Source organism: Malania oleifera, chromosome 9, assembly GCF_029873635.1.
Source record: "Malania oleifera isolate guangnan ecotype guangnan chromosome 9, ASM2987363v1, whole genome shotgun sequence".
In the NCBI taxonomy this organism is placed as follows: Eukaryota; Viridiplantae; Streptophyta; class Magnoliopsida; order Santalales; family Ximeniaceae; genus Malania; species Malania oleifera.
Genome location: NC_080425.1, coordinates 33,437,763 through 33,450,442, shown reverse-complemented (window position 1 = coordinate 33,450,442; position 12,680 = coordinate 33,437,763). Strand labels below are relative to the sequence as shown.

General features: G+C 38.5%; 1 protein-coding gene across 1 annotated transcript in view; it reads right to left on the bottom strand.

Annotated features, from left to right (window-relative positions):
• Window positions 1-10,491, bottom strand: part of LOC131164523 (uncharacterized) — a 28,958-nt gene extending 18,467 nt beyond the window's left edge. The window contains exon 1 of the mRNA XM_058121787.1: window positions 9,943-10,491. Coding sequence (XP_057977770.1) covers window positions 9,943-10,323 — 381 coding nt within the window. The 5' untranslated portion in view covers window positions 10,324-10,491. The remainder of the gene's footprint in view (window positions 1-9,942) is intronic.
• Between the last annotated feature and the right edge of the window lie 2,189 nt (window positions 10,492-12,680).

Below are 12,680 nucleotides of genomic sequence, written 5' to 3'. Positions count from 1 at the left end.
AATGGTTAGGTGCACTAGAAGTGTCAACCATAGAATCACCCTCGGCAAGAGACTTATTGGCCCAATTAGGTTTCTCATTGAGATCCCAACATCAATCAATAGTATGATTGTCCTTACCACAGTGTGCAAATGTGAGAATTGCTATGACAAACTCTTTGTCCTAATACGCTACTTTTGCCACGACTGCCATCCAAACCTCGTCCTTGTCCTCGTCCTCTAATGCTTCCCCGACCACGGTTAAACATATCGTGGCTGAACTATCACATTAAGAAGCCTGAGAAGAAGACTGAGAGCCATATTTGATGATTCTTTGGATTTTAGCTCATGCTTAATTCATAGATGGATGGATTCACTAGCAAGAATCTAATAGAAAATAGGTTGAAGCTCTGGACTCAACCCAGCTATAAACTTGGCAGCCAAGAACTCTGCCCATTGCCTTCAATATCTCAATGTCAAATCTAATTGATTGATAAATGTTTGAGTTCCTTCCACATAACCTTTAGAGTGATATAATACTCACTAATAGGTTTACCTACTTGGTCATATTTGAAAAGCTCCTCATATAGGTCAAAAACACGAGTTTGATTTTTATTTTGTGAGAAGCTTTCATGGAGATCATCCCAACGGCCTTTACTGTTCTATGAAACATCACCTTCACAACAATTAGTGGCTCCATGCTATTCCACAACCACACAAGTAATATGTCATTCTCTTTCATCCAATCTTCATAATCCTTGGAATCTGGAGATGAAGGAGAATGCAACAAATATTTGGACTTCCCTTGCGCGTTAATATACTACTGCCTGAGACCATAGTAGGTAGTTGGAGAATCCACCCAATTTGATAGCTATGATCTGTATGTTAACAGTATCAGTCGAAGCTCTCTCCGTAGAGTCCATCAAAATCACACCCAATAAGCTGCAATAAGTGCACACCAATTCTGGAATGAACAACACAGAAACAATGTAAAATCAGGCAGCAGACACAAGCACAAAGAAAAACTTCAGAACTTCAAAGGGCTGCTCTAACTACGAAACATAAGCTACAACATCCTACAAGGAATTACTTTACCATGGGGAAGCAGGCAGCCCATAACAAGCACCACAGGCTAGGGGGGTGCAGAATTCGAGTTAAACCGAAGAAACCTATTGAACCGAACTAATTCGGTTTATACACCTGTTCAGTTCGGTTCGGTTCAGTTCAGTTGTAATTTTGCAAACTGAAGAAATATCTATTCAGTTTTCAGTTTTGAAAGTTAAAGTTCAGTTTAAACTGAAAAAAAATATATATGAATTGTTATTTCTTTGGGTTTTTTTTTTGCTTTGACTAAATAAAGAATAAAATTGAAAATAACATAAATATGCAGATTGTGGCCAGGGAAGGCCTATTTGGTCAGTTCGGCCATCAAAATGGACAATTAGGTTTGTTCAATTTTATTTTTATTTTTTATCTAAACTAACAGATGGATATTTCAGTTCTGTTTGGTTTTGACCTTGAAAAACCAAAATACAATCGACCAGTTCAGTTCGGTTCCATATAGAAGACCAGTTTAGTTTTCTCTGTGTAAAATTGAATTCAGTTCTTCATCTTTTCCACCCAAACCAAAACCAACCAATTGCACACCCCTACCACAGGCACTTGATAAACAACCTTGCAGCACAGCAGCTACAGGTATGATGGCTGGCAGCAACCAGAACTGAGCGCAAGAGCAGGGAATAAAATCTTTGAACACCAATAAAAAACACCAGAAACTGATACAAGATAGCAGCAATCAATTACAAACACACAGCATCAGCATGCTACAACCTTTCACACAGCAACAGCACCAGAAACAAAGCTTAACTTCACATCAGCAAATCATCATGAACACACAGCATCCTGCCAGGGATGCTGCACAGTGAAATCAAGATGAAAAGTGACCTTCAACAACCCTCAAGCCAACCAGAAAATGATTTGAGAGACGATTAGGGGAAGATAAGAAAGAAAACAAAAAACAGTGTCAAGGAAAAAAGTCCTTCAGTTCAGATTTTGAGGAGATTAATGCTCTGATACCATGTCGCAAAGTTAAAGATGGAAGTGAGAAGAAGAAAAGAGAAGAAAAAGAGAAGAAAAGAAGAAGAAAGAAAGCGAGGAGGCAGCAGTTTCCTAGAGTTATGTTCAGCTCCAGGTCTGTCCTATATATTAATAATAAAAAAGCTTGAAAGAAAAAATACCCCTACTTAAAGCACACAATTACTAAAATAGCCTATTTCTTCTAACAGAAAACAAATAAAAGAAGATAGGATAAAAATTCTTCAATAAATAAATTCAATTCATCTTAATCTAATCAATATGTCAATATGATTTTAAAGGCCTAACATGCTTGGAAACAAAAAAAATATAAATTCATCCCTCTCACAATTTTTTGATCCAGATCGTAGGTAGGACCTTCAATCTAAGATTGTATAATGTGGTGGAGGGTCCTTATTTGTATGTTGTCAAACACAATCACTGTCTCAATGGATGAGTGAGATTCCCTTCAGTTGCCACCAAGTCGATTTCTGACGGGCCGTCATTAATCTTTGGACAGTTGGGTAGGGGTTTTTGAAGCATTTGTATGGGTAGCATGATGTATTGATGCAATTCAACTAACAATTGTGAGAAATTTTCTGGAGTTAGGACCGGGTTGGAAAGAGCAGAGATTCTTGGTGTTTGCTCTCATGCTTCAAAAGGTGATAGGTTGCAAAGCTTTGTGAATGAGTTCTATGCATTTGCTAGGGATATCCTTCCTGGTGCTGGTGGCAGAGGTGAAAGAAGTCAGCAAGTTCGTCTATTGTGAGTCAGGCGTGGGCAGAGAAGAATGGAAAAGGTGAAGGAAGGAAGTAGGTAATCTTTCATGGAGCCAGGTTGTGTTGGCAGAAAAAAAAAATCAGGTTTGTACATGTTGTCGTGGTGAAATGCAGATGAAGTAGGAAATCATTTTGAGAAGGCAAAGAAATGAGGTGATATTGGGAAAAGGAAAATAAGTACGCGTGATTTTGAGTGTGACGATGGTCTGCAGCTGGATGAGTTTTGCAAACAATTTGGTTATGTTTCAGACTCTTCTGCTGCACCTGAGGATATTTCTTATGCGCCTCCTCTGATTGAAGGTTTGGAGGATTCATCTATTTGAGGGAGATCGGACATAGACTTGGCAGTGAGTAATTAATGTAGGGACACGATCTTACCTATCTCTGGAGGTTAATATTCAAAAAGTCAATGCTCAAAAACTTCTGTATGAAATGGGATTATGGCTGGTTAATCCTGGAGAGAATGAAGTTCGCTGGGATGGCGCTAACGAAAATGGAGAAAGGACAGCATGAATTAGCAAGATTACAGAGCTCAGTCAACCATGATGGAAGGGCTTAAGGAGGGGTTTTCTTAATTAGGGATTATAAGGTTTTTCTATGTCTTTATTTCTTTTTCTGTTCTTCTTTTGTTTCTTCCCTCCTTACTATGAAGATCCCTTGTCCTTTTCTTGGTTGTAATTCTCTCTCTTTTAGTTCTTAATATACTCCTTCTGCAAAAAAATAATAATAAATAAATAAATATTATCAAAAAATAACATTAAAAAATGAAAATCACAGTAATAACTAAGAAAATATCTATTTTGAATTTTACTACTTTTAGTCACTCCTCTCATTTCTCATATTGCATCATTCTCCATTCACCATAAGAAATTCAGCCTCAAGTTTTTAAAGTGTGGTTGAATCATAAATCAAGGGCTGGTAGCGAGCAAGAATGTAGCCACATCTCTTGGAAGACTGAAACTTGTTGAAGACTGAGATAAATTTATGTACTCTTCCAAAAGGATGAACTCCACATATGGAATTTCCTTGAAAGATTTCACACATAGTGCCTGTTGCTTCACACTCTAGTCAGGCCTTCATAAAGATGACCTTCCTTCAACTTGAAAAATTGGATTCTTTTACTCATTGGACACTTCAAAAGATGCTTTAAAAAAATAGAGTTCAGCTTAAAATCACATGCATAAAGTACTCCCTTGTCTAGTCATTAAGCAATAGGAACAATAGGACAGTAGATAGAAATTTTCTAAATAAATAACGAAAATTATTAGAGAAAAAAAAAAAGAGTATAGAAAAAGATTTTAAAATAAAAAATACGTGGAGAACAAGATATCCTCCCAAAACACAAGAAAAAGAACAAGACAAGAAGAAAACAAAAGAAAAATAATTACAAAAAGGTCTACTAGAGCTTAGTAGACCAATCCAGCTGTAAATTTGCCAAATGCATGCCAAAAGAAGCAATTTGCTGACACCAACAAATGGCGCAAGAAACCCCAGTCTACTCCAAATAAAATTAAGAGAAATTAGCACACTTAAACAACCTCTCTCCTCCCCCCTTCCCAAACCCCCCTCCCCCACATAAACTATCTTTCAAGGAACTTCATCTTTCCAAATGAACGAGTAAAGGGCAAAAAGAATAACATTGGGTTCATGAATCAAATGAGAAAAGAAAGACTTACAAGAATATTCCCGACAATAGTCTAAACCCAAATTCTTTGTCATTTCCCGACAAACAAAAAGAATCAAGGACATCAATCAAAGGGGCAAGATTGTTGGTATCTCTCTCATTAAGGTTCCTCGCCAAATGAAAATCCCAATAATATCCAGTCTCTTGCGAAAGGAGGAGAGCAGAAATAGGAATCATCACAAAAAGAAGATAAGCAAGAAAAGATGAGGATATATAAGAGCCAAAGGAGCCTTCCTAATCCAATTATCCTTCCATAAGCGGATTCTCTCCTCATTACCAACACTACACTGAACATTAGGAAAAGAGATAAATCGGAGACACAGATTTCCTGGGACTCAAATAAGTAATATCAACCCCAAATGTAGCATCTCATCTATTTTGCAGAAGCCCAAATTTACTAAAAATTAACTCATGCCAATGAGAGTTAGGTTCTAAAGGAAAGCACCATAACCACTTCCTCACCAAGGAAAATGTTATTGGACCCCCCACTTTTGGACATGCTCTATCTCTCCCACCAATTCCCAACCACAATAAATCCCTCCTTAATTTATCTAATCTCCAAGTCGCGCTCACAGGAACTTTAAAAAGAGACAAGTAACACAATGGAATATAAGAAAGACATGCATGAATAAGAGTAATACAACCCCCAAGAGTGAAATTTTAGTAATATGTACTCAGTTTCCAGACAATGATCATAATTGTCTCATGACAGAAAAGACTTGCTCTGAATGACAGTAACTTATGCAAGGATATAATGGAAAACAACAAGGATTGACGCCTTTCATTCAAAATTGAGCATCAAGAGAAGAAAACCTTGGCCATATTGTCAAGAATGGAGATCCCTTTGCTGTATGAATGGCTAGAATTGTCATGGACGCCTTCAAAAGTTGACAAAATCAACTGAGTCACCTCTTTCAAGGGCATCAAAGTAAGGAGAATATGGAGTATTCTATTGAAAAAGAAGATTATATGAGTGTAATTCTCAAAATCTCACTAATACAAGCATCAATAGTAAGACCTTAACATGTAGCAGGCTTCAATGGGCCAGAAGTTCATCCATGACTCAGGTGGGAATTGCTCCATTTGGGCCAAGCCAATCTTAATTTGATCTAGCAAATTAAAATGTCCTCGACTGCAGTTGGAGGGGAAGAAACTCATTCCCGGCTTTGATTGAATTGCTCCTTGAGTTCTTTTTCCAACAGCCAGTGAGGCTTTAGTAACAACTTCTTTGTAGACTTGCATTAAGTATAGGTAAACAAGTGCGTTGAAGCCATGGTTACTGGACAAAACTGGCTAAAGGGCCTGGGCAAGGAAGTGGCTTGAACAGTGCTAAGTTGAGCTGGAATTATGGATTAGGCAAAGAAAATGGATCTGGGTTGTATAGGGCAGGATCATTCAGGTTAAAGGAAAGGGGTAGGGATTCAAAATTGGTTGGTTGAGAGGGTGAGCCACACAAAGGCTCCTGCAATGAAGTTACTGCTAGCTGCCACCAGGAAACAGTTTCTCCAGCAAGGCTAGTGAAGACCTGAAGGTTCAGGCAATGTGCTTTCTACTGATGCAGTGAAATTCTGTAAAAGGTTGCTGCAACTGAGTTGCAGGTGACAGTGTAACAATGTCCAACAAGGAGCAAGCAGCACTTGAACTTTTTCTTCTTGGATGCTTCTACTGCCTCTATTCATTTTTTGGATCAAAGGCACTTTACAGTCCGGAATGACAGTGGGTGGCCCCTGGTTGATAAATGAGATCATGACACAAATAAAAGGAGAAGAAAGGGTAGGTAAGTGGCATAAAAGGCAGCACAGATGGGTGACAGCAGCTCTGAATATGGCAATTGAGATGACAAATGCAATACCACATTGATGCAGTTTAAGAAGGAAGAGTATAAGAAAGAGAAATCAAGAGAAAAGAGGGTATATTTATTCCATTACTCCTTCAATCGATTGCATAATAGACTGATAGAGATATTAAAGGCCTAACAAACTTTCTTTTTTCAGTAAAGAAAATTTCATTTGAAGGGCATTAAGGGGATGCCACCCAAGTACAAACAAGTCAATCAACAAAAAGCCACTATGCCAACTAGTTGCATACTAGTAGCAATCCAATGGTCTTTAATAACATAAGGGATTCGCTGATGCCTCAAAAGCTCTCTTATTTCTTTCCCTCTACACAAACCAAAAGATAGCAAGGGAAATGAGAGACAAGACAAAGCTTTCCTGCTCATAACTACACTTCCACTGCTCTGACAGTAACCCACTGCTGGCTGATCATAAAAGTGACCAAGTTGCAAACATTCCTCTTCAAGGTGCAGAGAGGATATGATCAATAGATTCAGCATTGCCCAAACACCATAAGCACCTATCAACAAGGTACAGCCCGTTTTCGGCCAACAAAAACTCTGGCCCCATTAACATCACAAGTAATAAATAGAAATATTCAGCAAAAAAAAAGGGTCTAAACTTCCCTTCCAGAAAAATATTTTCTCCTCTTGAATCTTCACTGTGGTACTAACAAATAGAAATACTTGACAAAAAAAAATTAAAAAAAAAAAAAGTCCAGACTTCCCCTACAGCCAAATAATTTTGTCCTCTTGAATGAGCTATCTTTCTCAGCACTATATAAAAGCTACACAAAAGTTAGTGATGGCAAGTTTATGATTTTCACATAACTATAACTATATGTTTCTACATGTCTAATAAGTTTCTATATATAGTTTTATTTACTTTTTATTTATCATTTCTCCTCTTAAATCACCTTTTACATTACTAAAATGCATTTTTATACAAAAGAATCCACACACGCATTAAACTTCACCACTCAAAAATGATAAAACCTTGCCTTGCACTTCACTACTTCATTCTAACAAACATTCTGCATAGAGGCACAAATTACCAAAACAGGCAATCGCAGCAGCCAAAGCCATGCACTAACAACAGTTATATATTGTGCAAGTTATAAATAGTGTGCATGCACAACATTAACAAGACCCAAACCACTATCAATGTCCTCCTCTTAAGCAAGAGAGAGCATTACAATAATTTCATTTGTACTCATCACTAATGAACCAACTATTGCCACAGGCACTAGTATCGCGAGCCAAGCTTGTCCAAAGCATCATGCTTGCCTGTGACCACTCGTCTTGTGCACATGAGATGGGTAACCATCAAGTAAATACTAGCGTAGCTCTTATTCTTTGAGTAGGATAATGCATTAGTGAAAATGGGGAGTATGACTCCTCTGTCACATTGATCTTTCCTAGTGCTAAAATGAGAATAGTGTAGAAAGCTCCTTAGGAGAGGGTGAGTGTTCTTTAGTCATTGTTAAACTCACTAGCTTTTGTAATCGCATTTAGCTGGCCTCCCTCGCTAGACACATGTTGCCTATGACACTGTAATAATAATAAGAATTGCATTGCTTTTCAATTTTACCACATGAACAACTAGTGTCATCCAGCCCTCATGTTGAGTGTTTAGCCTGTGAGAACTTGGTATGCAACCAAACCACAAACTTGAATTTGATAGAACACCACAAATACTGCTGTCCTCACCAGCAACGCCATCGGTGCAGTTTATATAACAATTTTTTCAAAGCATATACAATGATCATCTCCCCACTAGTGCACAAACACTATAGTCACTTCTACAATATCATCAACCCTCCACTAGCATTGCCATTACCAATCATGCACTCATGCCATATTGCCACCATCTCTCCACATCACAGCACCATTAGCACAACATTCATACACTAGAATACCAACTCAAAGAGCAAAAGCAAGAGTAAAACACAAGGACAAGAAGTTTAGAAGCATCTTCCACAGCACATCCAGAGTGCTACAATTTTGCAGTAAAAAAACACAGAATTTGAAGAACAACACAATCTGATTCACTAGCCTACTGATTCAAATCTAGTAGTTGAACCAAAGAAAGAATTGACAATGAATCATATTGTTTTCAGTTTGAATTTTTGGATAGACAATTCAATATGCAGTTGAATAAGCCAGCACATCTAACTAATTCCTAATTAAACCCAATTATCTAAACCCAAAAATACCATTTTCAATACCAAGGGCTTTATAACCTTTTCCAAGGGCATCTAGAATTAAAATAGCAAATCCATCAATCCTTTCTTTGATAAGAAACGAACTTGTGATACCTGGAACCATTAATCAGAAAAGTATAGAACAGAAAGTCACTTCCCCTTAAGCTTTTCAAGTGAATTTTACACACCATCAAATGCTCCAGCATTCCTATTTTCTCCAAATAATGCAGAAAAGTGCAAAAGGATTGACATACTGGCATTCCAAACACCCTTTTATCCTTCCCTACACCTGGAACCCTTCCAAGCATGCAGCTCCAACCCCACCTTATCTGCAACAACCCAGTGATTCTGGCTGTAACATGCACCAGACCTACTCCCACCAATTTACAATGCAAAAACAAATGGCTACACCTTTACAGCTTCACCTTGTTACTTACACATAAAAATATGCTTAATGTACGTCCCCTTTTTATCATATCATCAATAGTTTGGAATCCCTCCCAAGTAGCCTCCCAAGTAAAAAGTAAAATTTGCATCTGCTGCCTTTCTTATCTTCTTTTTTAACAAGGGACAATAAGGTTTCACTATTAAAGACCTCACTCTCGAGTGAAATGATTTTATAGTCTCCCCCTCCCCTATACCTCACCCCCGACAGCCTTTGACTCTTGTCCTAGTGGACCTAGTTAATTTTAAATTTTTGAGTTCCTAAAATTTTTCTAAGGTGCGTGAAAATTTCATAAAAGTTTTCACTTGTTTGATTCTCCTCTAGAATGATTTATTTGGAAGTTAGATGTGATTTCAAGTATGAAGATTTTTTAAAGCTGTGATATTTCAAGGGCAAGTTATTTTAACATTATGCACTTTCCCATAAATACTCTTCAATATCTACCTAGAGATGCATGTACACGTGCTTGAACATGTGATTATTTAATATTCATCAACATTGTTTATTTGTACTGTATTTTTTATTTTTATTTACATATAAAGACGAAAATTACAACTGATTTTAGAATTTCGGCTGAATCATATGATTCAATTTGATCCACAAATTTAAGTTTTGAATTCATTGTTCAAATCTCAATTTGACAACTATACCGAGTTCAGCCAGTCCTTATAAGGTGACCACTATTGTTCACCCAAACAGGAAGATTGCGTTCTTCCTAAAGGCAGACTTAACAATATGGCTCCCTAATAAAAACCCACGCTCAAAACACAATCGAAACAAAGATAGGACTCTTAATTTTTCTCTTAGCTTATTTTTCTCCATTTTCTTAGCAACAGAGCAGACGACGCAAAAATTATTAGTTCAAAAAATTAAACACAATCCCCTAATTCACGAGTGGCTATCAAGCAATACTAGAATTACAATTGAGCACCAGAGAAAGAACAAACCTGTGGCCAGTTCCTCCTAAAATCCAGACTAAAAGTCCGCCATCGGCGCGCAATCTCAAATTCGCGATCAATATCGCGGGCGTAGTCAGCGGCTGCCCGGGCGGCAGAGGAAAGGCGCCCGGAGACGGAGTACCGGCGGTCGATGCGCTCGGCAGTCTTCCTGGACTCAAAGAGAAAAAGCTCGAATCCATCGTTGGCGCGTCGCCAAGCGTCCGTCCAGGCCTTTCCTGTGGCCATGCGCTTCGCAAAGCCGTTCCAGTCGCCAGGACGGAAGGCCTGCACGGTCGCCCCGCGGCGAAGTGGAACTAGGCGCTTGTGAGGATTTGGAAGACGGACAGGCTTCGAGGAGAGGAAGGGATGCCATGGCAAGCTCGTCGTCATAACCCACGCAGGAAGGTGGTCTGCTTAGTGCTGAAGTGAGATGACACAGCTGGTGAAGCATTTGTAATTTTGTCGTCTGAAATACATGAACCTACGACTTATCAGCCGACTCCAAGGAGGCAAATGACCGTTCCTCCGCAGGCTAACCTCAGCCAACCCGATTGGCCCAATGTTAAGGTTTAGTTTGGGCCCTAGGAAATCCTACTACACCTTTTTTTTTTATTTTTTATCGTAAGGGTAAATGTATTGATCAAAATCAGTATTTACATGAAACTCTAAGCATACCCAAGTATAGAGGGGGAATTAATAAGTCTCATAAAAAATACAATCAATAAATCAACACTTAGGAACACAAGAAAACCTATGCAATCTAGGGGCCTTTTGGCCAATTACAACAATTCAAGACACATACAACAAGATCCAAAATGAGATTATACTCCTCCGAGTGTGTGTAGCCCAATCTATTGTAGACCACTATGTATATATGTTTCTAGATGGTCACAATCAGCTCCTTTGGGGATATGGATTTTCCTTCAAATCTTTTTCTATTCCTGGCATTCCATATAAGATAAACAGTAGAGGCCAGGCCAACTTTCTTGCCTACCGAATGAATCCCAGTGCCCCTGACCTCCTTTCATAGCCATTTCACTGCAGCTCTAAGTGTTGTCATAGCCCTGTTGAGCCCCAGCCAACTTCTAATTGTGTTCCAAACCTGAGAGGAGAATCTGCAATTAAAAAATATATGATCAATGGATTCATGTTCCTGGCAGCAAAAGGAACAATACAGGTCTCCTTCAAAACCAATAAGCCTATCACAAGTAGGAAGTTTCCTTTTAATTCCCAGCCAAAGAGTGAAAGCATGTTTAGGGGTACTTCCACTCTTCCATACCTCCTTAGACCAAGGAATCGTAGTTCCTTTAGCTCTCCAGAAGTTATAACAAATGGAAGAGCTAGTGTGATCAAGGTCCCATTCCTCAAAAAGCTGAAGCACTGCATCCAGGTGGTTGGCACATCTTAACATAATCTGATTCTTAATTCCAATGAGCTTTTTGTATAGTGGGGAGTCATCATGTTTTATCCCGACCTCCCAAAGACTTGAACCTTTCAAGTAGATTTGATTAACCCATTTGGAATAGAGAGAGTCTTTTTTAGAGTGGATATTCCAAAGGGTTTTTGTGAGCAAGGAAAGATTCCAGGCTTTCAGATCCATCACCCCCAAACCACCTTCTGATTTTGGCAGGCACACTTCCTTCTAACCAACCAAAGGCTTCTTCCTCCCGCCCCAAAGAAAGGCCCGACATAATTTGACAACATGCTCCAAAACTTTATTAGGGATTGGGAAAATAAATAACCAAAAGCATTCAACACCCTGAATAACAGACTTAATTAACTCAAGTTTCCCTGCATAGGATAAAGTGAAGCTAGACCAACCTTTGAACAAATCAACAATCCTATTTATTAGAGGGGAGTAATGACTTGAGTTCAGTCTGGATGTAGCCAAAGGGAGCCCAAGGTATCGAAAAGGGAAAGATCCAACATTGAAGCCTGTAGCCTGTTTGAAGCACTCAAGGTCGTAATCTTTTATACCTGCATGAAATAGGTTAGATTTCATATAATTAGTTATCAATCCAGAACAATTTGAGAAACCCTCCAGAAAGTCCATAAGGGCTTTAATCGAAGCAACATCCCCTTTAGAAAAGAGTATCAAGTCATCAGCGAAGGCCAGGTGAGTGATTTTGAGACTCTTACATCTAGGATGGAATTTAAAATCAGGGTTAACCTCTAGGGATTTCAACATCTTTGAGAAATATTCAAAACAAATCACAAATAGCAATGGGGACAAAGGATCACCTTGGCGAAGACCCTTGCCCCCTTTAAAGAATCCAAATATACTCTCATTAATGGATATAGAGTATGAGGTGGTGGAGACACATTCCATAATCCAATTTACCATGGTAGGAGGGAAGTTCAGATGGTCCAACATTTCTTTAAGGAATCTCCATGAGATAGAGTCATATGCCTTTTTAAGATCAATCTTTAGCATACACCTTGGAGAGATCCTTTTCCTTGCATATTCCTTGCTAGTTCCTGGAAAATATATATGTTTTCAACCATGCTTCTTTTCTCAATAAATGCAGATTGTGCTAAGTTTATAATTCCTTCCAGTGCAGGCTTGATTCTTGAAGCAATGATTTTAGCTATTACCTTGTAAAAGATATTGCAGCAAGCAATTGGTCTATAGTCACCCACATAATTAGCATGGTTGGATTTAGGGATCAAAGCAATCACAGTGTGATTCACCTGTTTCAATAGCTTTCCGATGATAAAAAAATTCCTTTACTGCACTTGTGAAATCA